Source organism: Gallinula chloropus (assembly GCF_964237585.1).
Source record: "Gallinula chloropus genome assembly, chromosome: 8".
Taxonomy (NCBI): domain Eukaryota; kingdom Metazoa; phylum Chordata; class Aves; order Gruiformes; family Rallidae; genus Gallinula; species Gallinula chloropus.
The window spans coordinates 6,730,448-6,756,964 of NC_140093.1; the positions used below are offsets into that span (position 1 = coordinate 6,730,448).

A 26,517-nucleotide genomic window follows, 5' to 3' on the forward strand; every position below is an offset into this window, starting at 1 on the left:
CCTGTTGCTTAAAGTACATGGAGCCAGTTCCTCATGCAGAGACGCATCAGTAGGGCCCACAGTTGATGACAAGCATTGTCTCTAACGGTGAAAGGTATTTTTAATAAAAGAATAGAAAAGAATTAAAGTGAAAAAGAGCACTCTTGGCCCAGCCATGGCCCCTTTCCTGCTCTACAGGCACCAAACAAACCCCACAGCAACCACCATGCAGCAGCAAGCTTAGGAAAGGAATAATTTTCTTTTTGCCATGTGAAGAACTGAAGCTATTCTGAAAGAACCAGCTCCATTTATTTAGATTACTACTCTAGCACTATGTGCAAAACCTGATTTTAAAATGCCAGTACCACTCTAATGTCATTTATACAAATCACTAACCAAGATTTTTGTTGATCTTCAACTAAGATACTCACCACTGCAGAAATTTCAGCCCTCCACAAAGCCTAAATCAATAACCTCACCAACTCACTCCAGTAAGACAGTCAAGCAACAAGTATCATTCCTGCAAACACCATATCATTAATATATATTTTCCCATGTAATAAAAGCATACTCTTCAGAATGCAATTATTTGTGCCGTCTATGCTCCTGTCATCTCAGCCTCCCCAGCTGCTAAGAAAAGCTTGTCCACTGGTGGGAACTGGAGGAATAAGATCGCCTGGCCCAAGGTAGGTGGCAACGAGCTACTGATTATTCAGCACTGACTTCACTTTGAAGAGCCTTCCAATAGAAAAAAAAATTAGACCTATGACACCACTTCAAAAATCGCAGGCAGCGTTTTTAACCTCTGTCCTTTTGCATTACTGCAGCAGTCCCTGGAAAAGCTACAGCAGAAGAGACAGAGTCATTTAGGCAGTTCTCTTTGTGCCACCACCATAGCTCAAAGGGACAGAAATCAAGAAACATTAGAATCAGTATAAGCCAATGAGGACATTAAGGAAGAATAAACCACACAGAACTTCAAAAAAAATTGTTAAAAGGCACAGAGAAAGCATATTTCTGAGTAGAGAGCAACTTATTTTCTGGAGATACTCCAGATTTTCAGTTTCCATCTGGTGGTACTTAGTGGTGTGATAAGGGAAGAGGAGTTTTACAGCTGAAACATAAGAGTGCACGGCATTTGACATGAAAGACATACAAGCTGGACAGCCACAGTGTAATCAGGGACCTTAAGATCTGAAGAAAGATGGACACACTTTTATACACATGCATCTAAATCACTCTCAAGCCAGTATACAGAAGCATGCTCTATTTGACTGAGAGCAAATTAGGAACCTATGATTGTGGTTCAGTCGGTAAGAACAAAAGACTTATTCTCACTTTATTTTTGTCCTTCCCCACCACAGGGTGGTTCAGCTCAAGGTGGTTAGGTTCAGCAAGGTTTTCTTCATTCTTCAGAACAGCTACTGACCATAACACTTGGTGCTCCAGCATTCACAAACACCACATCAATCACAGGTGGGACACATGTGGGTGCTCCACCACAGCCATCAGAGAGATGAGAACCCTCTGGGCACTGCATCCCACTGCCCTGCCTTGGCAGTCTCAGCTGGAAGATGATGAGAAGCTGTGTCTCCTCTGGGGCCAGAGACCTGCCTCTCATCTAACACACACCATGGCTCAAACAGAAGCAAATTCACTCCCAGGGAAAACACAGAGTCAAGTGCTTTACTGTACCCAGAAATCCTGCTCTGTTTTACCCTGTCTGCTGACAGTCCAACCCCAGGGTGCAGGGCTGTCCTTCCCTGTTTGTGGTGGGGAAGGGAGAGGAAGTGGGGCAAAGTGCCCCTCAGGAGCTACAGCCTCCGCATCAACCACTGTCTCATTAAGCACCCAGCACCACAAGCTCTGCAACGTGTGTCCCTAAAGCTCTGTGCTGCAAATCAATGCAAATACTCTCTATTTCTCCTGTTTGATGAAATCATGCCCACAGGTCTAGAAGGGTGGAAATGGCAACAGCGAAGCCAGCACAGGCAGGCAGGTGCAAGGGGAACAAGTCTTAAGAATTCTACTGTAAATAATAAAATATATGTATTTTAGGAAACAAGATGGTAACAAAGGTGCATCAGATCTGGGATTGAACAGGAAATGGCAGCTCTCTGGGTTTGTTCAATTATTTAACTTCCCATATTTTGTGGGGGTTCCACCCTAGATTACTTCAAGCCACACACTGCTGCTCTCAAAACCACCCCATTCAATTACAGAATGAGATTGGATCTCAGCTGAGGAATTTTGTTTCTTCAGGATTCAGCAGCTAGCATCAAATCAAAGAGGAAAGAGAAGCCTGTCTTGTGATGAAAGGACAAGGAAGAGAGCAATTGCGTAAGAAAGCCAATGCTCAGACTTCTGAACAGCAAAGCAATTGCATGTGTCAAGTTCCCATAACACGATGGTGCCAGCTGAGGCTTATGTTAAAACTGTGCAATAAAATTAGATGTCTGGAGCTTCTGTCAGAGAAACGATGCTATCTCATTAATGGGATTACATAGAAAAATTGGATGGATTTCAGTCAAGAGGAATAAAACGATTAAGGATCAAAAGAGTGTGACTTACGAAAAAGTAAAACCTGGATCCTGTGCTCTTGCCTGAAAAGCCCAGGTCTCAGAACCAGAGGGGCTCAGTGTTACCAGACACACCACAGTATCTCCCCACTTACACATGGAATAACAGTGATAGATCAAACCCCACAGCGCACAAACGCTTATTATACAATACTGGCTTTGTTATGGCAAAATTATTATTGCATCACTCTGAAAGAAGCTAATAATAACAGGGGAAAGATGAGAAGGTGGCTAATTACCTACAAACTGCTAGAGGATACAAGCCCTGTAACAAGAATAATTTAGTCAGGTAAAGGAGAGCAGGGGGAAAAAAAGAGATTGTGACTAGAGAGACTAGGTAAAATCAAAGGCTTTTAGTTAATGACTGAAGACAATTTCTTAGCCACAAGAACAACATATATGTGGAATCACCTTCCCAGAGGGGGCACTGGAAATCAGAATTACTGAATCATCTGAAGAGGTGCTGGCCACCTCCCCAAAACCACCACTGTAAGACTCCAGCACTAGCGGGAGGTGAACCAGCTGCAGGAGGAAGGAGAAACAGGACAGCAGGAAGAGGGGAGTGTTGTGGCAGCAGATGTTCCCTCGTCACCACTACTGTGTTACATTGCAAGAAAAATAAATGAATAAATAAAAGAGATCTCTAAATATAGAATGAGATTCTCTTCACTGAAGGTTCAACATCTCTCTGCAATCCATCTTTTCCAGTTGAAGGACTGTAGGTTAAGTAAAAAGGATCATTTAAATTCTACACACATTCACAGAGATAAACTGATTTCACAAAGCATTTATTATGTCTGAACTCTCTTACTAGGGGTGAAAATCAGATACTTCGTGAACCATTCTTATGATAGCTAATATTCTCTAAAAATTCATTACATGTCAAAATAAAGGACAAAATACATCATGGCAGAAGAGCAGATGCTATGAGCTACCATACAAAGCATATTAGGGTCCCTTGCCCTGCATCCCTCTGTGTCAACACAGGTCAGCACTGTGTCAACACCCAGCAGCACTCTTGTTTCTTGGCTAAGTCAAACAAAAAAATACACTTCCCAAAAAGAAACTTAGCTAAGGAAATGCCAGATCTGGAGGTGCCCAAGCAAAGTCCTTCACAGCATGCCCACACCCCCTGCCATCACCACAGTGTGCCAAGAGAAGCAGGGCAACACACCAAGAAACAACTTATTCCAACCCCATCTTACTCATATCAGATCCTCCAACAAGGAAAAGAGCGTGTGCATGCATGTGTATATACAGGCTGGCAGGGCTGGGAGTAAGAGGACATTTAACTTCATTTTGGACTTTATCCAGTACCTGTAGCATCAGGCAATGGCTCTTCTAGAACTGACATTTCACAGAGCAGTGGGGGCTGAAGCCCAGTTCTCTCCATTTTCATCAAGACCCTCAAAGTCATACTCCCTACAACTGACTGCTGGGCTTGGGTGAAGGGCACTTGGATGCCAAGCCCCAGCTGGGACCACAGGTCAGACTGGTACCCATCTCAGTCTGTAAAGCTGCCCACGGCCCTGCAAGGCTAGGCGAGCTCTGCAACCAAAGAAAATAACTCCAACAGAAGATGTGAACAGAGCAGATCTGTTTGCTATTTTTACATGGTTTCTTACCACAGAACACACTCGAAGCTCTTATGCCATAAAAATTTAAAGAGCTTTTTCAGAAGCTGTGCTTTGACGTAACCAGGCAAACTCATCTTGTTGCTTAACCAAATCAAGACCCAAGACTTCTCCCCATCCCCTTTTTTCTATTTTTTCCCCTCTGTCAAAAAAGTCAGCCAACCCCCCAAAAAACCAACAGCAAAACACAAAGCCTCCACCCAAAAAACCCAACTGACCTCAAGTTTTAAGCTGCAACTCTATTTCTGTAGGTATATACTTCAGTTAGTATAGATTGCTAAATGCAAGCACACAGCATTTGGCCCTTCATCTCCCATCTCACCACCAGTACTTGCAGAAACAACAGCAGTGTTTACAGTGAGTAATCCCAGATACTGGGATTTCCACAACAGCAGCAACGATCTTGTTGGTTACTTTGAATTCCCACACACAGGACACCTGCATAAAGGTGTTGCTCCTTAAGTTTACATTCCAGAATACCTTGCATCCAGTGTGAGTACGGGTCTTCATAAGGGGAGTTGTGGTGCACAGCTCAATGGCTTCTGGTTCGTGGAAGATCACCGTTGGGAGAGGCTCTTTCCGAAGAGTTAGGACATTCAACTTAGTCTTTAACATGGTCTGAAAGTGCTAAAACAAAGAAAGAAAACTAATTATCTCAAGTTCTGGTATAGAAAAGCAAGAATTAGTAGTTGTAAGCATCTGCATGTTTCACTCGCTGTTCAGTGCCTTGGAAGTTTCCATGGGGTGGGTTAGGAAGTTTTATACCTTAAGTCAATATCCATTACTTCTGTTAGCCATACAGAGACTGTTTTCAATTTAAAAAGGTATATGTACACAAAATAAGATTCACTGAAATCCATATATGTCCCAAAAAATACAATCTCTGATCACTCCCAGGGATATTATAAAACTGTTCATATACCCAGATCCTCTACTAATGACCATATAGAGGGAAGCTCAGGGGATCAAAGACCATTCAAAGAACTGTGTATTCATTCAGTCTTGTTTTCTTTCCTCTATACTTAAATCTCATCTCCTTGACCTTAGTTGGTGTTACCATTCCCACTAGAGTGAATGCCCCATCAGGTTGCCTTTAGCATGTGAATTTTAAATTCTATTCCTCTGTAAGCAATAGTTCTTCTAGCCTTCAATATAAATGCCACTACTGGTACTAACCAACAGATGTCATTCAAAACTTGTCACTTGCTGTAACAGACAAGAAATAACCCACCCCAGGCTTGGGTGATTAATCAAGTGGACAGTAATGTTGAAGAAGCATGAAGCCAATCCTTTAAAGATTTCCAAATCAATTTTGTGGAAGAAGAGGAGTCAGAGAAACTTTCAGATATTTCTTTGAACTGACCTTCATTTGAGAAGCTGAACATTTTTGCTTGCTACCACAAATCAAGTGCACAGATATGAGAAGCAAATCAGTGGAGTATTCCAAGCTAGCAATACACTGCAGCACTTTGTAAAGAAACAGGCATTCATTACAGCTTCCTAACTTCACTCTTGAAATCAGCAGTTATTAGACTTAGGCGGGATCTCTCCAGATTACATTAACCAAGCCATTTGTTCTGACTTTTGATGGGAGATTAACTTGTTTTGCAGTCACCCCTTTCCTTTGCCTCCCCTTCACCTCTGCAAGGCACACAAACATCTCTGGGCTTGATTTTCCAGAGCTGTACAAGAAGTCTCTATCACAGCTAGAAAGTCACCCCAGGTCCTTGTTTTTCAGTCCTGTGCTTTAGGCCAGGGGAGTGACCATTAAATACTTTATTTATACACAGGGGATGAATCAATTATCTAGTTTCATATGGATTTTTGTGGATTTGAGTATTCCATTGAAAATGCATAATTCATAAGTACTTAATCATCAGCTAACCGAAAGCCTGTTAATACACTTCTAAAACGATTTAATCCCTACCTCATCAGTGTTCAGGTCTAATAATTGTTAAGGTACTGGACCTACAGTACTTTACATACTCTCAGAACCATATTCAAGGCACAAACACTAAAAGTCTGTGAGAAGAGGACTTGTTTGCCTACCTCATATGTGAAGTTACAAGCTGTTACAGCAACACTTTAGGACCTCCATGCTGCTTGTGCAAGCATTCAAGTTTTCACCCCAGTGAAATCTACTAATTATTTATTATCTGGGTCATCGAATGAGATAACACATAATGGCTCCTGGACACGGCTCCAGCAAAGGAGTTCTCACTCCACTTAGGATGAGTATACATTGAAGAACATTTCTTGACATACATTCCTGAAGCTAACGGAGCTCTTTGCCAGTCAGGATTACTAAACTGGCTGAAAAAAAACCTATTTCATTTTACCTTTCAGTTGTGATTAACTGCCTTTTGTTTGGAGTTTCCTAGGCTACTCTGGTGAAGCTGTTAGCAAAGGCTAAACAACAACCAGCCATGACAAGTGTAAAAGCAAGCTCAAAGTTTGATATCTTGACCTTGAAGGAGCACCGCTAACCACCAGCTGCAGTGCTGGGCTTACTGGTCCCATTAGCTAATTGCTGGCTACTACAACTGTAGTTCTATTACCTTGACTTGCTTTAATACATAGGCTCTAGATCTGCTAAATTACTGTAGAGGTTGTACCTCTGGAGGAGAAAATAGGCAGAAGGGAGAGAGCAATGGAGACCTGCCATGTGTAGGTTAGTGACAATTCCCTGCCTGTGACCAGCTCCTTTTCAAGCACAGGGTAAATGCTGTCTCTGAGGTCATCCACTGCTTTGTGTCTGCAGGAGTTGGGAGAGGAAGGCAGAGATGGAAAACTTATCAAAGTGTGTTTTTACCCTGAAGTTGTACTATTTTGCTGCCGGGCCAACTTTTATCAAACCAGAGATAATGGTTGTGAAATATCAGGCTTGAAGATTGCATTCTAGCATTTAACTTCTCCCTCTCTCTGTTTCCATAGATGATCTGTTTACAGAAATAAAGAACGCTTCCAGTAGATACTCAATAGATGAAAGAACTCCATTTAGCCTCTCTGAGTGCTGAGCTTACTCTTCCAAAACGGTGCTTCACCCCTGCTAGCATGTCTATCAACTTCAGTGTGGCTACTGACAGAGAAATCACAGTTTGACCAAAATTAGGAAAGCTATGACAATCATCTACTTTTCTCATGTTTTAACCACCACATATACAGTCTTAAACAAGGAGAAGACTACTCTCTGCCTTACAAAGGCAATTCAATACTTGCATGAACGTTGGAGTGGTTGGGTGCCAAAAAACACTAGAGCACAATTGGCAGCAGACGGATAATTAGTTGCCAGAGAAGTGCAGGAAGGATTGGGGGTGGACACAGAAATAGCCTTTTGCTTTGGACTCACAACTTGCACAGACAGCACTGCTCTCCCTGCACACAGGTCATATGATGGCTCTCATAAGAAAATCAAGTTTCTGCCAGAAGACATCATGCAGTGAGCCCCCAAATAAGCAAGTTATTTAAACACATGCCTAATTTTCACTATGTGAGCAGTCCCAGTAATGCACACGTGGGTAGTCAATGGGATTATTCACATGCTTTAAACCAAGAACAGGATAAAGTGCTTCGCTGAACCCATTTCTTAGTTTCCACTCCAAACTGGCACCTCCTGTGGAAAGTGTTGGCAAATACTGACCTATAACAGTGGCCAATGTGTTTTTTGAGAAGAGGCATTAGGTCTCCACTGCTGTGAACCCAGAATATTTCTTTAAAGTGCTTTAAGTTCCCAAAGTTCTTGAAAAGCATGACTTTGGCAATTCAGTGAATAAACGTTCAAGGAACATTATACCATTCCCATTTCATGTGCCAGAACCACTAAGTTCATTTGGTAGCTCTTATAGTGTAAGTCATCACAAGAAGAGATTCATAACTGGCATAACAAACAGCTCAAAACTGTCCATCATTCACCCTTTATCCATTTAGCTGGTGCTACTGATACACACTTTATACTTGAAAGAAACACAAGAGGCAATACAACAGTAAGGAACTGGCAGCAAGTTTTAAATTTCATTGAGCAAACAAAATAGCTTAATTACCAAAGAAAATATCAGAGCTGTAATTAGTATTGTATTTTCCTACTTTAACATGAATTCATTTAGAGCAAAGTTTAAGTAAAGCCCCTAATAACATTGGAAAATGATCTTAGTAGAAAAATCATGGTTTTGTTTATTCAAAGATTCAAGTTCCATCATTTTCTTCTGCTTAGTTTACCAGTCTTTCACCCTTTCCCCTATAGAAGAAAAGTAAGGGTGTGTAGCTGGTAGCCCTAACCCATGGCAGGCCAAGACTGTCACTACACAGATACCCTATATACTTCATTCCTTGATGGCTCTCAAGGTGCTCCCTACTTCAATGAAAACCCTGTCATCACTAACCCTATTAGCTACAGGTTAACTGAACAGAAGAATTAAGAACCTGTAAGTCATTTTCAACTTACATACTTTGTTATCAGCTCAACAATCATAAATTAGCTCTAGAGTTTTTTACAACTGAATTTGCAACTTTAGGTGCTGTGTATTTAGTCCAAGCACAATTTCTGTTGCTATTAAAACTAAAGATTGACAGCATTTGGCTTTGGTTTAGATTATCAAGAACAATACACTCACTTCCACTGCTCAGGCCAAACGTCCTGGAGAAAACAACTGTGACTCTACAATTAAACATGCCTTAGAGGAGAAGAGTATGACCTGACAATTTGCAATATTAATGCTTAACAATTCTGCATAGCTCTTCATTTGCAGGTCTTAACTAAACAGGCACTGCTGTTCACAATGTTGAGTGCTCAGCAGTCAAGCCTGGGCTAGTGGATCTTTTCATTTTCATGATGGAAATAAAACAGATTCCAATTCAATAAATCTGAGAAAGGGTTCTGTATTAGATGCAGATATAAGTGTCGAGAAAGAGGGGACTGTAGCTCATTGTAATCTGTAACCCAGCAATTGGGGATGAGCAAAATAAACACAGTTTAAAACCTAATGGGGTTGTGACATGATGAATGTAAAAGTTTTCAGCACCTTAGCTCTCAGCCCCTCTTATCTCTTAATGCCAGCGTTACAGCCAACACAACTGCATCAACCAGCCTCACATTTCCAGGTGACCTGTATTGGGTCAGATTTACCCAAAGGAACACACTGAGTGCAAACCCAAAACTGACAGGAATTTAACTTGAGAAGACGACTTCTAAGAGTTCAGAGCCTCTGAAAGTGAGGTTGGACACAATGAGAAGCAATCCTCTGTGCAACTCTTCCTTCTACAGGATATACAAAAGGAATATCCAGGTGAAATCCACAGTAGGGCATCAGCAAAAAAAAAATCCATCCCTGAGAAATTAAAAAAGAACCTCTATCAACTTACTACTTCAGGGAAAGGATTTCCTCTGCCTTTGAAATCCATTTAGTTCTGGAATGAAACCAAAACTTTTCAACACCATCCCACAGCAAAACACAGCAGCCTAGGAGGGGAAAGACACAACCAAGTGTAATGAAAAGCAAGAGAAACTTTGGTGATGCAATTGTCCCTTTTTGACTATTCCCAGTGGAATGTGAATACCAACATATCCAGCCTGTGGTACAAGACACTTGTACTCATGGTCAGCGGAGATAACTCAGTAGCCCTTTAGCGGTATGGTTACACCAGAAGTGAATGAGCACAGCTGTGACCCAAGGACCACCCCATCCCAAGCCTTTAGCTTTTCGTCAAGAAAATAATTCTGATACTGTTCATATGAAAACTGATCCATTCCAAGGCTTTGTTTTGCTTAAGCAAATGCTATCCAGCACAGATAAATGTCATATCTGATCCATTTCTTGTTAAACAAATATTGGTAATACAGTTTAAATACTTTCCTCCCCCATATTAAACTTTACTATGCTGTATTTATTTATCCTTTACTAGCAGTTCACATAAACATTGTGCTGAACATTACAATAAAACTCTCTGCAGAGGACATGGAAGCATTTACCAAAGTCAGAAATCATCCCATCAGCAGTCTGCTCTGTAATACAAAACTGACTGGCGTGCACAAATCCAAGATCATGTCATGACTCTTTATACTCAAACAGATCCAGCCCAAGTAATCTTCTTGAAACTGATCCAACTCCAGAAATCTGGTCATTAAAAGCCCATCTGATATAGCGTGTTGAGAGCTGTATTTTGCCAGCAAATCAAGCAAAATCCATTCAATCTCTTTCAGGTAACAGGTGCTACTTCAGTGGGAAAGCAGGTTAACTATGTCTGAAAGTATGTCTCTCCATCACAACGAAATGGCAACAGGCACAAGGGGATGACAGACTCACCTGCAGCACCCTGTGACACAGGGATGGAGACGAGCTTGGGCATACCCACACTGAGGGGATGGCACCTCTAAGGACTGTGGGGCAAAGCATCTAGGAAGCATCATGCCTCAAAGGAAAGTAAAACAACAGAAACCCAAACAATCTTCGCCACAGCTCCACATACATGCCCAATGCTACCCTGCAGGGTCATATACTAGAAACTGAACCAGTGCCTGCCAGCATTTTCCCTCCTTACATCCCCCTGCTCTTACCACCCTCCTGCCAGACAGCGTAGAGGAGAGGCGGGGGCAGTGGGGAGTGTTTTGGTACTGAAAAGAGAAATCTGCATTTATCAGGGTAAGCTCAAATCCACATGACCAGACACCACGCTGAAGATGGCATCAAAGCAAGCAAGGAGTGAGACTGGGGAAAGGAAAGGCAGCACCCAGCATGCTGCAAGCAGTGCTCCCTGACAGCCACAGAGACCCACCTGGACCTCTCCTGCTCACCCTAACAAGGGACTCAAGGATAAAGCTCTGAGAAACCTGTAACATGCAGAATAACTGGACAGATGAAGAGAAGGGGGCAGGACGGCAGATAGACAAGCAGGAGGAGTACACAGGGAACCTTTTCAGGATGGCAAGCTCGGCTGCAGCGTATGCTGCAGATGAAACAAAACCCAGTCAGGTGTCAAAGCGCTTGTCAGCGAAGGCACTGCTGGATCTTTGCATGCAAGTGCTGAGAGTTATTCCATCTTGCTCTGATATCAGTTTCCTGGAGAATATCATTCTTCTGGGGCATCTCTCTTAAAAGCACAAAACAATCAAGGTTTTTCATAAATAAAACTTTCACTCCCTATCAATAGCCCTGATCCCACAGCTGCCGGTGTGACAACGCTCACATTGCCTTGTTTTCTTACGAGTTTAAAGAATTTCTGTTTCCTCACAATTTAATTCATGTGAAACGTTTTGTTCTCAGACCCTGTGTACTTTGAGTTTGCTCTGGCTGGATGCCTCCGTCCTGTTGCCAAGCTTATGTGATTCCAATCAGCAGGATCGCTGCCCAAACAAAACACAATCCCAGATACAAACACCCTCCAAACTGCAGGGAACTTCAGAGCCAGAGGAGAATTTCATGACTCCACACTCAGCCAAACTAAACCCCCCAACCTAAGCAAATCTGAATGTAGGGTATTCAAAGTCTAAGTTCCCAGTTTAGTCATAATTGCTGAAAACCTGAAGTCCCACTATAAAGATCCACATCAGAGTAGTACAGAGCCAATGTTTCATGTCACCCATAATCATGAAAATAAAATAGGACCTTCCTAAAATATTGGTGGAGAAGATAAAAGATGTCACAAGACTACAATAAAAAGATTTTTGATCAGTCCCTACGTTATAGTACCTAAATTCCCAGTTCAGTATTTCAGAGGAAGTTGTGCATATGGATGAATGTCTAAATGTTTGGATTTGGGCTTTTATAGTTTATTATTTACTGATGACTGCTAAACATATTTTGAAATTAGTTTTATTTTCCAGTGCCTGGTGTTCATGGCATGTTTTATACCAGAACTCTTTATTTTCTTTTAGCATCTGTTTAAATAAAGTATAATGACTTTCCACACTGTACCAACTGAGCTGTACTTATAAACAAGAACTTCTCAACCTTCTGCCCCAAGAAATCAGTTAGCTCTCAAATTTTAATAACACTGTCACTACTAAACTAGCTCTCATTCCACCCAAACCCAATTAATACATAGCTCTGTTGTATAGCTTATTAAATGTGATTACTGTAAATAACATTTACATGTGCAGTAACCACTCTGCCTTTTTCTTCCATCCCATCCCAGATGATGTTGGTCTTTAAGCTGCACTCAAAAGTCCAGCAAACAAAACCAGCCTGGGCAGCATAGCTCTGTTACATGGCACAGAAGAAAAATAAAGTAATCCCCATTATCTACTGTTCATCTTCTCATCACCAGAGCAGCAGTATCTCCCCAGAAGCACCATGTCTGTGTGCAAGGCTGGAATTTAAAACTAGATTACAATTTCTAATGCATTAGTACACCAGAATTTCTCTATGCAAGCACAGGTATTTATTAGTCCCAGCATTTTTCAGGACAAATGGCAGCCAGAACACAAACCCAAGGCAAATGGTAAAAAAAAAAAAAAAGGAAGGGGAATGGAAATAAATGAAGCAATAGGAGCTGACAAGAAGAGAAAGAACAAAATAGGACACGCAGCAGCATAGATATGTCAAGTTCATTCACTTTGATTTTGAGCTGACCCCTGAGCTGCTTTCCAACATATTTTCCCCTAACATGAGTTTCCAGTAGATGTATTATTTGGTATAGTTGGCCCAATATTAAAACAATGGAATCCTGCAGCATAAAGGCGGCTGTTGCTTTTTCAATTTGCTCTTGGAGGCTTTCCAATAATTTCTGTGTCAGAGGATGCTTTAAAAAGTTCTTTCTCCTCGCTCAGTGCCTGGCAGAGCAAGCCCATCTCATACAATACCTGCCAGACAGCCACTACATTCCCCAACACAGCCCCTTCAAAAACGGCATTTCACTCTCTCACACTCTTCTCCTTAATTCTTTACAATGAATCAATAACCCATTAAGCAGTTACGCAGTCCTGTGACCTCTCTCTTGCCTTTCTAAGATCATAGGATGGTTTGGGTTAGAAGGGACCTTAAAGCTCTTGCCACAGGAAGGGACACCCACCACTAGATCAGGTTGGCCAAAGCCCCATCCAACCTGTCTATGCAGAATAATGCTGTTCAGAAACAAAGAGTACAAATTCGTGCTCAAAAATGCTGCTTATGTATGGCTTACATAAGCCCAAATGGACTTCTGGAGGAAGTCTAACGAATTCTTGGTTTTACTGCTACAAGATAATGAGAATCCATTCTTTTCTCCAAAGCTTTCCATTTTACCACTGGCTGTTTTGATGCTAATTTACAGCACTGCCTTTTCCAGGTCTGAAACACTCGCAGGATTTAAGCCTGGCATTCTTGAGAGCCTCTGAGAGGGGGTGACCCTCCTTCCCATGGACCCAGAAGCTAACAGATCTGCTTCTTCAGCGAGTCAGGGTGCATCCACCCAAGCCTTGCAAAGAAAGCAGCTTGGTTGCTTTAGCTTCCCTTGTCTCCACACAGCCCCTTCACTACATGCTCCAGAGCATCCCCATGGGAATCACATCCGGCCAGCACTGCTGACCCATCACACGCACCTTCCCCAGCTCCAGCTACGCTCACAGGCATTTCATCTCCTGCAATAGGACTCTTTTCACGCCTCCACCACAAAATTCTTCACCACAGGGGAACTCGAACAGGATTTATGACTATACAAACCTTTCAGCAGACGATGCAGAACACAGACAAAATTTGGGTCCCGACGCAGTGCCAATGCATAACCCCTGTCCCCTGGGGGACTTCACACAGGAGGTCTTCCCACCTCCTAAAGCCATGAATAAGAGCAGCACACCAGAGAGCCTACAACATGAATAAGGGAGTCTACAGAAAGCAATCAAAAATACCCTTCTACCAAGTGTCTCATTAATTCAGCAAAGCTTTAGAGTTGGATAATTGACAGGATTTGCAACAAGAACCTTTACAAAAGAAAATCAAACCAACTCATTTACATTCCTGTTTCTCCTGCAACTACCTTAACAGGCTAAGCTGAGCCAAAACAGATAGAAAATTAACCTGCATTTCCAGTGCAGAGTAAGTCAAGCAGCTAAGGGCAGCACTCCCCTCTGTGGGGGCAAACCCCCAGCACCCACAGACAGAGCAGCCCCCTCACATCACATTCTCTAGATATTAAGGTTAAAACTGCATAGTGTTTCCAAGGTTTTTCAGAAGTAATTAATCTTCTCTGACGCTCCCATTATCTTTTTTTTTAAAGTCCTTAGGCACTTGATGAGAAGGGAAATTAAGCTTCCAAATTCTCACAGTTTAGACACTCAAATGCAGAGATACTCAGAAACTCCAGGTTCTCTGTAAAACCTGGGTTTCTTCTTTACTTATCCGTGAAGTTCAGATAATTTTGCAGAAGCCTAACTAATCCCTCAGCTGAGTAATAAGTTTCAAAACACTACTGATAATACACATACATACAAATCCATGGTTCTTAAAACAAACAAACAAAAAAACACAAAAAAGCCCAAATCCCTCTAGAAAAGAAATAAAATATGCACCATGAGACTCAACCAGGCGCTCTTATCCCCCCAAGGCATGGTTAATATACTATCTGCCAGTACATATGGGACCAATTAAAAAGAGCTAACTCCTCACACAGGCGCTGCAGCGTCACTCTAGAGGAATCCACAATTGATTAAACAAACTCATGTAATTCAATCCTGGAAACACGTGCTCATTCATAACCAAATCCCAGTCTTTTGGAATCCCATATGCCATGAAAACCAGCCCTGCTTCCACAGAAATCGGTGGCACACCAAGTCTGAAGTTCATCAGGAACAGAGCTAGTCCCCATCCTTACTGCTCTTTTACTTGTGCTACTACATACACCTGCATGAAGAACTAACAGTTAATACTCTAAAAATTAGTAAATTGCCATTTCAGTCTTATAATTCATCAGTGCCAATGAAGCAAAGAGCATCGAGGGATGGAAATAATAAATTGTTTAACTAAAGACAGAAGAGCTCAAAACCACCCAAACATTCCCTTCCAGCAAGGCCAGTGAACTAGAAGACCAGCCTGATACAAGGCTCATCATTCAACCTCTCTACATTGTGAAAAACACTTCCTCTTTTTACGCCCATTATACTCTCACTTTTGCCCAGCCTGCTCCAATATTTGTTCCACACATCAACAACTTACAAGTTTTCTACACAGAAAACAGCTGCAAAATAAACAATCCCACAGAGTAACAGACAAGGAGGAACAACCTTATCCTCACTACAGCTTCAAATTTCTTTCCCCCACCACTGACCACCTTAACCCCCTTCTATTCTCAGCCACTTTACAGCTTAAATAATTTTGCATTGAAAACAGCCAATTTGGAGTCTGCAAGTTTTTGGCCAGCTTTGAGACATAAGTTGCAGAGGAGAAGAGGAATGTAAGTGAGAAATGGGATTTTTGTTTGCAACCTTTTTTTGCTGCAAACTGCGTCGATTATTGCAAAGAATACTTTATCCAGAGAAAGGGACCTGGGCTGTGAAGCCCTGAGCTTCTCTACATGCAGATCTAATATATATTCCTGTAATACAACATGACGACAGTATTCGGAATACCCATGACATTTATGGTCTCCAGCGTACCTGTGTCAGACAGCTTGTTAAACAGATGTGAAAACCAACAAAATTAAAATAAATGAACTGCCTGCCCAGCATTTCCCCACTGTCTTCTTCCTTTGCCCCACTCAATTTAACTTAGAAGCATTACTGAGGCAGTCATTTCAGCAGAGAGCTGTAATTCTACAGGAGACATTAACAAGGTGGATTTTATCAAACTTGATGCATCTGAATTCTAAATTATTTACCCTGAAAGGGAAGGGACTGAAAGAATTTAGGGGCCTATGATAAAACTTTAGTACTCTATCTTGTGAATACCAATTAGTCATTTCTCTGGGGAAAAAAGTTTCAAGACAAATTATTTCTTTTAATCAAAACAGGCATGTTTTTGACTGGAAAAAAACCAAACCACACCACTGTGATGCAAAATGTTTGAGCAGCTCTACAAATTCCGTCCTCAGTAATTATACCAGGCCTGCTAAGAATTCCAGTTTCACAACAACCACAAACAAATAATTGTCAAAATAAATCCAGTAGATTGCCTTGCAAAAATATACGTTCTGTACCTTAATCTTGCTGTAACACTTCTTGTAGAGACTCTCTGCTCAGCTCTGCAGCTTTTGTTATTTGCATTCTGACCACTAAGTGCAAGGGTTATCAATCATATAATTAATTTTTTTAAACCCTTGAAATTCTTTATGCTGCAGCCCTACTGAAGGCTTCCCAACTGTCCTTATCTAAGCTATTTGCATATCTAATAGCTGTACAGTTCTTAAAAAAAAAAAAATAGCTCAAAGCCAAACTGAGTGACGTCAATGATGGCAATCTGTTCAAAATGGAAGAAAAAGAGGGTGCAATTCTGAACATTTACTGATATGGCAGTAACCAGGTGGGCTGCAATTTCAAGACAGACAGATGCATAAACACAGGGATTCAATGTGCATCTCCAGTGCTGCTTCTGTATGGGGTAGTCCTAGTTCTCCAATGGACAAAGAATCCACGGAAGACTTCTCAAGGCAATCTGTCAAGTTTCCTGGTCTCTTCCATCAATACTTCTAGGAAAAGTAACTGTCTAGCTCCTAGTGCAGTTTCTTACGTTTGGAAAGCAAGGATCACTTCACAATTAACCACCAACCTGTGAGCTAGGATCATCAACGCCAACTAGTCCAATGGAGCACCATCACCAGAAGGGAACTGCAGTGGGAAGATTCCACCAGTGCATATGGGGTGTAATGCAACAGCTACCCAAGACTTCTGGTTCACTGAGATTACCAATCATTCCCATCAGGGTTTTCATTACAGCTGCTGAGATCCTCCACACTGCCCACTGCAGAGCTGCTCTGCCAACACACTAGTCAAGGACATTCAGCATAAAACGCTTCACGTGGGCACAAAAATGTGACTTTGCCTCTAGGTCTCCACTTGAGAAGTCAGAAGAGGATCAGAGCCAAAACACTCAAAATGAACATTTCTCTTCCTGAGCATTGATTCTGAGCTAGATGACAGAGGGCTGTTTTCTTTCTGCCCAAGTGCTATCGTTATTTAGGGGAAAGTTTGTAAAAATGTTTGTACTGTTGCTTGTGAGACACTGCAACTAAAATATCTTCATTAAAAAAAAATACATCATTTCAGTCCAAAAGTAAATCTTGAAACAGATAACAAATTGGAAAGTCTGAGCAAGCTGGTAACTGAAGTCACAGATGTTGAGAGGGAATTTTAACCCCACATCAATTAATCACCACTAGTTCCCCTCCAACATACCAACCTTTAATTCCACTACACTATTGTCAGTCTTAGATAGCTTTAGCATCAGAAGATATCCTTGTTTGAATTCTTATTCAATTTTAGATCCCAGGTTGTCCACCTGGAACAGATTTTCAGATGACATTAGAAAAGCCTCTGAAATCACATCAATCAAGTTTTGCATGCACAGCTACTTGCACAAGCCAATTCCACAGTTTTACAAGACAATCCGCTTGATAAACATCTGTCTGCTCCATTCTCAGCAGCTGATGAGCACAGGAGACCTTTGATCATTCAACAAAGCCTGTTGCCTTCTGGGTACAATCCAGCAACCACCACAATCAACGTGTTCCAAGTCCTGTTTTTTCACATCTTTAAGTACTGGTTGGGTATTATGTGCATCTCTGTGACCTCCACGCCACAAAGAGCACAACAGATTAAAATCAGAGGTTAAAGGGCTACAGCATCTCCCTGCAGACACAGAAATACAAACTAGCAACACTTTCTGTTGCTCGAGGCAGGCAGGCGTACACAGTAGTTACCCATAAAGGGCAATGGGTTTTGACCACCACACGATATAAAAAACCTAAGTGCAAAACCTAATAGTGAACACCTATTCTTAAGAACAACTGATTTGTAGAAATAAAGATTAGAAATAATTTGAAAACCATAATATTCCACGCAGTGCTCCATCACTAGGATACAGATGAAAAGGGAACCAGCACATGAAACAGGGCTGTGGTCATAATCTATTTTCCCTGTAGCATCTGTAGAAAAGTGATTAGTTCCAACTCCTACCTACAACACGAGCATTTCCACTTTCATGTTTTATCACCATTACAGTTAGAAATTAGCAGACTTTGGTGGCTATCACTGATACTCCAAAACCGAGAGAGTAAAGCCATTCTGAAGCACATTTGGGATTGCCTTTTCTCCTAACACAGGGGACAAATCACAAATGCAGTTTCCTGTGAAGCTGCCAACATTTAATGGTGTTTAATCGTGCGGTATATATCCAAGTGGGAAAAGGGTGAAGCATCTATCTACAGAACAAATTAGTTTATCAGCTCCAGTACAGTTTCCCTCCTGCCTTCCTCCCCGAGCACATGCTGCTGTACTGGAGAACAGGAGCAGCACACAGCTCGTGGGCTATTTATTTGCTCAATTACCATCTCAGACCAGACAGTTCTGGGGAAGGAAGAGGAGACAGTTCTGAAAACTGCGTAAGAAACAAACGCACTGCTGAAGAAATAAGACATGTGGGACACAGGTTAAATCCCAAACTTGGTAGAGCTACAGCAACACTACGGGCTAGCCTGACCACCCCCCACAGCTGCTTCCTCATCAGCAGTCACCGAGGGTAGCTATCTTCCCATTTATTTAGCAGTACGTATGCACACACAGCAGAAGGAACAAGCAATAACAAGGCTCATGTTTCCCCAGCCCATTTGGTTTGGAAGAGATTTTTCTCCAGTTTGGCACATGAAGCACTCTGGCTTCAGCCTCTTTTCCTTTTGGCACACAATCAAACCATATTTAGAGAAAATCCGATTTTTCTATATAAGTTGCATCTCAATAAATTGTGTCTTACCTCTCTTCCCTATCCACGCTCAAAGGGAGAGCACTGCATGGCTTCCAAAGCCATTCCCAATTTCCTTCCATCTGTACATGTTTCAATTTTCAAAACTGCACTCAAAAAAAAAAAACCCCACAGCAAAGAAGCAAGGTTGTCTTACTGTATTATATTCACTTCATCATCATAAGCAATTTCTCAGAGAAGTCCTCCAGGCACAGTTTAATGCTAAAGCAATTCTGGCTCCATTTTAACCATCCACTGATGCAGAGCTGATAGCCCAGCTCATTAAAAAGTACAAGACACTATTTCAAGAAGCAACGTAATTTATCAGGCAGAGTTTAGTCCCACTCCACACAGCAGCCTAGATGCACAACACCAACTGCCTCTGCCACCACTCCTGCTACAGTGACCAACACATCATCATCACCTACCTGCAGTTCTTCAAGAGGTATAGCTACACTGCATAAATCCAACTTGAGTGGCAGCCCTTTCTCTGTGTTAAGCATCTGTGCCTATTTAACAAGCTATAAAACTCTTTACAGGAAGGATGGTTGGAGAGAGTGTAAGTATTGCAATAGGGTTTTTAAACTTTATTCTATTTATTTAACACAAATTCACACATCAGTTTAAGGACCTGAGTCCAAAACAGCGAAAGGACCTCTCACTTTGTGCTGCTGGACATTGGTTGTTGGTCAGTTGATTTGATAACCCAGTGATTAGATCCAATGTCCAGACCGTGCAAATTATAACAGGCAAAGCAAGGAATTGTTACCTGGAATGAGGCTCAATTTAGTCTCCAAATTATTCTTTAGCAGGACTGCACCTCATTTCTCACAAATACTCCCAACACACAGGAGACACCAGTCTTTGGACCCAATGTAAGGTGGGAATAAGCCACCCCCACCTACCCATCCATAAGCATCCTTCCAAGGAAACAGGGATCAGAAGAAAGCAGTAAACCCTTCCCATGCACTCAGGTGCGTATTTGGGATCATACAACATACTGACAGCCAAGCAATAATTTCATTAAGAAACTCAAGCAATGACTCTGCTAAACTAGGTAGTACAACATCAACGCCACTCTGCTAAAGGCTTCCTGTTCCTTTCTGGAAGAAAACCCTGTTTCTAAAATAAAGCCCACTAGAAGAAGATTAACTGCCCTTAATAAATACTTAACAACCTCTTTGCTTGTTATTGAGTGGCCCATACATGCGCCAGATGAGCACTGTAGACAATAATAATGCATTAAATAAACACTTCTGTTTAAAATCCATAAGCTTACTTATGACTAGTTTGAGACATACAAATATCTACAGCTTATTCAGTTCAAGAATCCTCCACTCTCAAAATGTCCATTCAGCATCCCTGCCAGATACTGTTTCACAATACTACAGGCTCACTTATTCATAAACAAATCATTAACATTCTTGACATAAATCCATAGCGTACAACAACTCCCAGCTATGATAGTGTTTTACTACATTTGCTGTGCCCATCATGAATGGGACTTGTGTTTTCACCAAAAAAACCTACCCTCAACAAATAAAAGGCAAATTATTCTCCACAAGAAAACAACCAGGATGAAATGCCTATGCACGGATTACAAACTAATTATCAAGTTCATTTAGTAATAAACCTGGTAGTCAGTGAAATAGGCTGCCACAATTTATGCAAGAAATTTTCATGCTGGAACTCTGATGGTTAAATATGCTGCTAAAGACTTAAAATTTCCTCAGCTACAAGGGAAACATTTTACACATCCCTGTTCCTTCACACACGGGCAACAGGAATCATCTGAAAAGGCCCTTCTGAAGGTCTTTGGCATTCACTCCCTGCCAGGGCTTTATTTACAGCCCTGGATCAGAGGGTGCGTTCTGCCAAGCCCCGAAATGATCAAGGCTTGCTTTTACACACTTAAATCATAGCTTAAATTAGGCTAATTAAAATGAAGGGAATAATTTAAACACATCAGAACTCGGCTGCCTAGTCTCTCCAGATATAATCTGCATAGATGGCAGCACAGAGCAGTAGTTTGAATCAGGTTTTCCCCATAAAACACAGTCCACAGGTAAAACCTCTCCAGGTGCCCCAAAAAGGCTCAGGCACACAGGCAGCATCCCCACAGCGAGGGGCACAGGGAGCACAGCAGGTCAGATTCCCCACCCAGGGCTGGTCCACAGCAGGTGGATGCTCCTACGGCACCTCCCAGGACAGACCATGCGTTGTCACACAGCATTGAGCCACCAGTACAGCTCTGGAAATCATGGGCTTAAACCCTCTACCCTTAACTGACACCATCCTTGCCATATTTGAAGAATTAAAAGCCTCCTTGAATGGCCATGTTTAAGAAATTAAGAGGGGGAATTAAAAAAAAGAAGAAAAAAAGAGTGTGGAAGAGAGTTAAAACTTTCTATCAGTGCTCTTGGCATATGAGAAGTACTCTTGCAAGAGCTGAGCTCCTCCCTGGATTGATAAACATAAAGCAGACTGCCTTCTGTGCCGGCTGCCAGCTCAGCCCAGGGAATAAAAGATGTTTTCAATTCCGGAAAAGATACATGTGCATCGGAACACGGAATACTTAGCCTAGGCCTCAGTCCTGCAAGCAATGAGACCCTTACCCTGCAGCCTACAGGCCTGTGGGCACATGCTGGCTGCTCACAGTAGGAAAATAAACGCATATGGCTCAAGTTTTGCCGAAATCAGGCCTTTGTTATTATACCTAGGTGCATGCTTTTAGGGCAACTACACTACAGCATTCCGTAGGGGCACATTCCCTCTTTTTATTATTTTAATTGGCATGGCTTTTCCATTTGCAGCTCGCATTAGTTCCAGGTTTGTGATAATGTCACCGTAGAACACTCACACATGAATACGTACAGCACGAATATCTGGCAGTCTTGAGGCCTGACCTGCTGAGGGATGTTCTGCAACTCAGGAGAGAAAGTTTAAGGATCTATTTATGCATCTCACCCTGTACCTGGCCTTTAAAAACTTCCAAACCTGGTTTCGCCCAAGAATGCAGCAACCAAAGAACTGGTGCTGTCCAGTGCCTGGCTTTTGGTAGCACTGAGGTCACCATCCCTAACAGTTCTTGCTTTCACTCCTCATCTGCCAGAGCTGGAACATATCCGGTAGTATGGAAGCCATCACAGCTGGAAGTGTGCAAGCGAGGAATAAACTTGGGAATCTTCTCATTTGTCTCCAGGTTTTCTGAGCATCTAAGAATCACAGTTTTAGATATGGTCTGTGACAGTAACAGATAAGTCAATTTTAAAAAAAGCAACAACAGTTTAAGGCAGAAAACTCACACTTAATTGCACATCTATAGAAAATGTGGCACTATGGGAATCCCAGATTATGAGGGTCAAGCTAAAGGAAGGCAGGATTTGAAAGAAGGCAAACCACTCTGTCAGGAATCAGACAGGTTAAGCAGTCATTCCCAGTACGATGCAACAGCAAAAGGACACTGAAACCTTAGTGTCAAGATGCCCCAGAAGATAGCCACGCTGTAAAGCCACACAGTTTGGGAAATGCACATCACTCAGCTTTGCTGGGCCATGGCCAGGAGAGGGCAGGACTGAAAACAGCTAAGCAAGACTGGAGAAGTTAGAGGGAAAAAGGCGCTCACAATTCAGGATAACTTTCCTGCTGAGTTACCTGGAGCTCAGGGCTTGCCTAGAGGGAACAATGCAAGAAAAATGCTGCCTGCAAAGTGTCAGAAGCCCTGATCCTGACCCACGGAGAGATGCAACTGGCAAAGCCAAAAGACTACAGCAAGACCCCTGCATTAACGGGAAGGTCAAGCAGAAATCCTGAGGACAGATGTGTTCTACACCTCTGATTTCTCATTTTCTGGAAACACCAGTATTGCCAATCCCAACCTCCCTTTGCTGGCTGGTGACAGCATAAAAAACTATCTTTTATGCTCAACAAACCAATAGGCTGTGCATCTCTTGGTACTCCTAACAGTTGTTCACTCACCTGGTTTAGAAGCTGAAATAAACACTACTACTTTCTAAAGGCAAAAGCTGGTCATCAGAACTCATCAGTCACTGGCTGTGCTCCAAAACACACAGAATCATAGAATTCTGAGTTGGAAGGGACCCATAAGGTTCATCAAGTACAACTCCTGGCTCCACACAAGGCCAGCCATCCATGGCAAACTCCACCTTGCCCTTGCACAACCATGTGTGGTGCCCACCCCATGCACGGTGCTCTATCAGGCACAGACCTCACCCCCTTATCTCTTTCAGCACACTAATGCCCTATTTTGCCCACTGACCTAGTTCTTAAAAATATATAAAAATATTTATATATATAAAAGGGCAAAAGAAAAGAAAAAAACCCAGGGCACAATCACCAGGTCTCTGATCCAGCAAAGTCATCTATTTTGACACTGATTTCAAACAGGAACAAAGCCAAGCCTGAATCCTCAGATTGTCCTTTACAAAATCCTACTGTAGGCATTAGCACAAGAAAAGACCACACGGGTTAGCTCAAGCAGGCTGTTATTTCTGTACCTACGTTTATTAACACTGGAGACAGAAAACTGAGGAGAAAAAAAATGCTGCTAGAAAACACACATAGAGAAGTTAACCACAATGGCAAACTAAAAGTATGCACCGATCCTTTTCTTTGGCCAGGAAATATTTCCAAGCCGTTTCTTTTACAGCCAGTCATTGGGTAGGATATGCTTTTTAGACAGAAAATATTTTTTTTTCCAGAAGACTCCATAAAATCCACATACAGCACAGTGTACGTTCTGATGAGAATTAATTACCTGTTTACTGCAGTCGTTCAATACACGACTAATCCCCACACACCATCTAAGCAACTTGATTCCTTTTGGAAGAGAAGAATGGTCAACAGAAACAAACCAGTTTGATTTTTAAAAAAGAAGGGGCAGAGCACTGATGACACACATGCAACTGTAAAGAGCTGAAGAGTGACATTAGAGGATACAGGATGGTGTCCTTTATGCACCTTCCCGTTCGTTACTAAGTGAAGATATTTCAGAATAAAATGTTACCAAATATAATGAAATTGAGATGTTCTAATATACAGAAATAATATCCTAAGTCCAGAGCTATTAATTCTTGAGTGCCGTGGGCTGTAGCTTATCATTATCGGCTAGAAGTGAAGGATGGCTGTAACAGTCGATTCCATTTCTCCCCAGTGACTAAATCATGTACTAGCTAAATCATTTATTAATGTCAAAGGCTGACATTTTTCAATTAAGATAATGAGATTCTGGAGACTCTGGCCATCTGAACCTTGTTTGTGCCTCCTCTTTTGCCAATTAAAAGAAATACAAAGGAGAAAGTCTGACAAAATTGTTTTACTTAAACTGAGTACTAACAACATAGCATTAATCCTACCACAAAGCTGCAGCTACATATATCTGTAGCTATGTAACAAGAGTAAATATCTATACTAGTAACTGCATGGTGTTAGGGGTTAACACAAGGTTAACAGGACATTAATCAAAACATGCACAATAGAAATTGAAGTCATCTTGCTCCCTGTTGTAGCTCATCAGCTCCTGAGGTGAGGACCAGCCTTTGTCCTTACAGTATCTCAGCAGACAGACACACAGCATCCAAGGTCTGGCTGCTTTAGGGGACAGGAAATAGCACACACAAGTGCAGGGAAGCGGGTGGCCTCCTCACCATCCCAGGTGCCCCCGCTGATCTTGTGCCAGGTCTAAAGGAGGAGGACACATCCCAGGAATGGAGATAAATTCTAAATCTTTGTAAATAGAACCCCTGCAAGAGAGCATCCTGCTCATTAGACCCTTCAATATTAACTTCCAGGGGAATATCTATAACATAAATGCTGGTAGCAACTCCCACTGTATTTTTAAGCCATCTCACACCCACTGTATAAAATACTTCTTTATACTGACCCACTATCTTTGAGAAAGGAAAAACACACCCCAAACAAAAAACCCATCCACACAAAAACAACCACTATGCAGTGGAAGTGAGAGTAAATTACACAGGGTAAGACTAGTAAGATTTCAAAATCCCACAGAAGTTCTGTAAAATTAAGTCAGAAAAATAACACAGCATTGGCCTAGTTGGTTCAGACATTACTAAGAGCTGGCCAGAATCCACACGCTTCCTCTTTGCTTTATTTTACTTACCATTAGTTTGCAAGACAGGATGATTAGCAAGAAAAACCACATTCTCTTGACCTCCACGTGCACAAAGCAGAGCAGTATTAAACATTTCCTAGAGCAAACCTTGGATCTGTACACAGGGCGCAGTAAACCACCACATGGGATAACCAGCCCCAGCAGTAAATCACTGCACAGCATTTACAGCACGAACTCTCGCTATGGGGCCTGTTCACTCCTGCTCTGATCTATCAAAGCAGGCAAGCAACCAGGGGTACCGAGTAACACAGAAGTCTCGGGCAGGCACCTGCCTCCAAACTCCCTTCTAAAGCTTTATTCAAGAGCTGGACCTTATACAAACTGCTGCACACATGAGACTTCTGCAAAGCACAAGATTACAGCCCAAATTTCTATGCCAGAGTGCACTGCCAGCCCAGCTCCCTGCGCTGCTGGAGATCTGCACGTCAGCGTCTCTGCACCCTGTTTGTGCCCAGGAAGGATTAGAAGGACCAGAGACTGTGACACCACCACCAAGTATTGTGAACCGCCCGGGCAATGCAAGAGGTGTTACTCCAGTGCAGACAGCATCACCCTCTCCTCACCAGGTTAATGTCACTGCACAGCAAAGAAGATCCAGTGCATGGCATCAACTTGACACAGGTGGCATTGCAATCGCCTCCTGCCCAGTGGAAAACCCAATTACTTTAAGGAAGTGACATTATGCTCAAAAGTCGTTCCTTCACACCTCCAACAGATGGACAAGTTGTGCTTTGTCAGTTTGTTCCCACTGCAAAACAGTCACCAAGTCCCCCAGTGTTCTGACAACCCTGCTCCCTCCATCCCCAGCCAGCCCATCCCACCAGCGTTGCTAAGGAAGTCTTTACCTGCACCTTTTTTAATGGAGAGCCCTAATAAAGGGTTTTAACCAAACCCTATCTGAAATAAAACCCTGCACCTTGACACCTACCAACTCAGATGCTCCAAAAGACTGTAATTTTTCTGCAAAAATATTACACAGCTATAACTGCTCTGCATTGGTGGCTCTGCAGCACGGTTGTAACAATTAACAGTAACTAACTTCGTTATCCAACTCCTCAAACTCACATCACTTTACTACCAATATGGGAAGTCAGGTCTGGCACTGTAAGGACTAGGTCAGTTAAAGCAACCATTTCAACCTGATTTTATGCAAGTTTATGCCAACTGGTAAAGCTCAGTAAGGACACCAGATTAAAAAGTTTCCCAGAAAGCTGTTCATTAAATTTTTTTTAAAAATCACCAGATAAATTTGGGGCTAATATAGAAAAATATGACAGAACCTCCCTATTATCCCGTGTACAGATTTGAGATTAAGA

The 26,517-nt window shown here is 42.1% G+C and overlaps 1 protein-coding gene across 1 annotated transcript in view; it reads right to left on the reverse strand.

Moving 5' to 3' along the window:
• Positions 1-26,517, reverse strand: part of PID1 (phosphotyrosine interaction domain containing 1) — a gene marked incomplete at its 5' end in the record, with an annotated part of 82,880 nt that overhangs the window by 43,633 nt on the left and 12,730 nt on the right. The window contains one exon of the mRNA XM_084267558.1: positions 4,673-4,819. Coding sequence (XP_084123684.1) covers positions 4,673-4,819 — 147 coding nt within the window. The remainder of the gene's footprint in view (positions 1-4,672; positions 4,820-26,517) is intronic.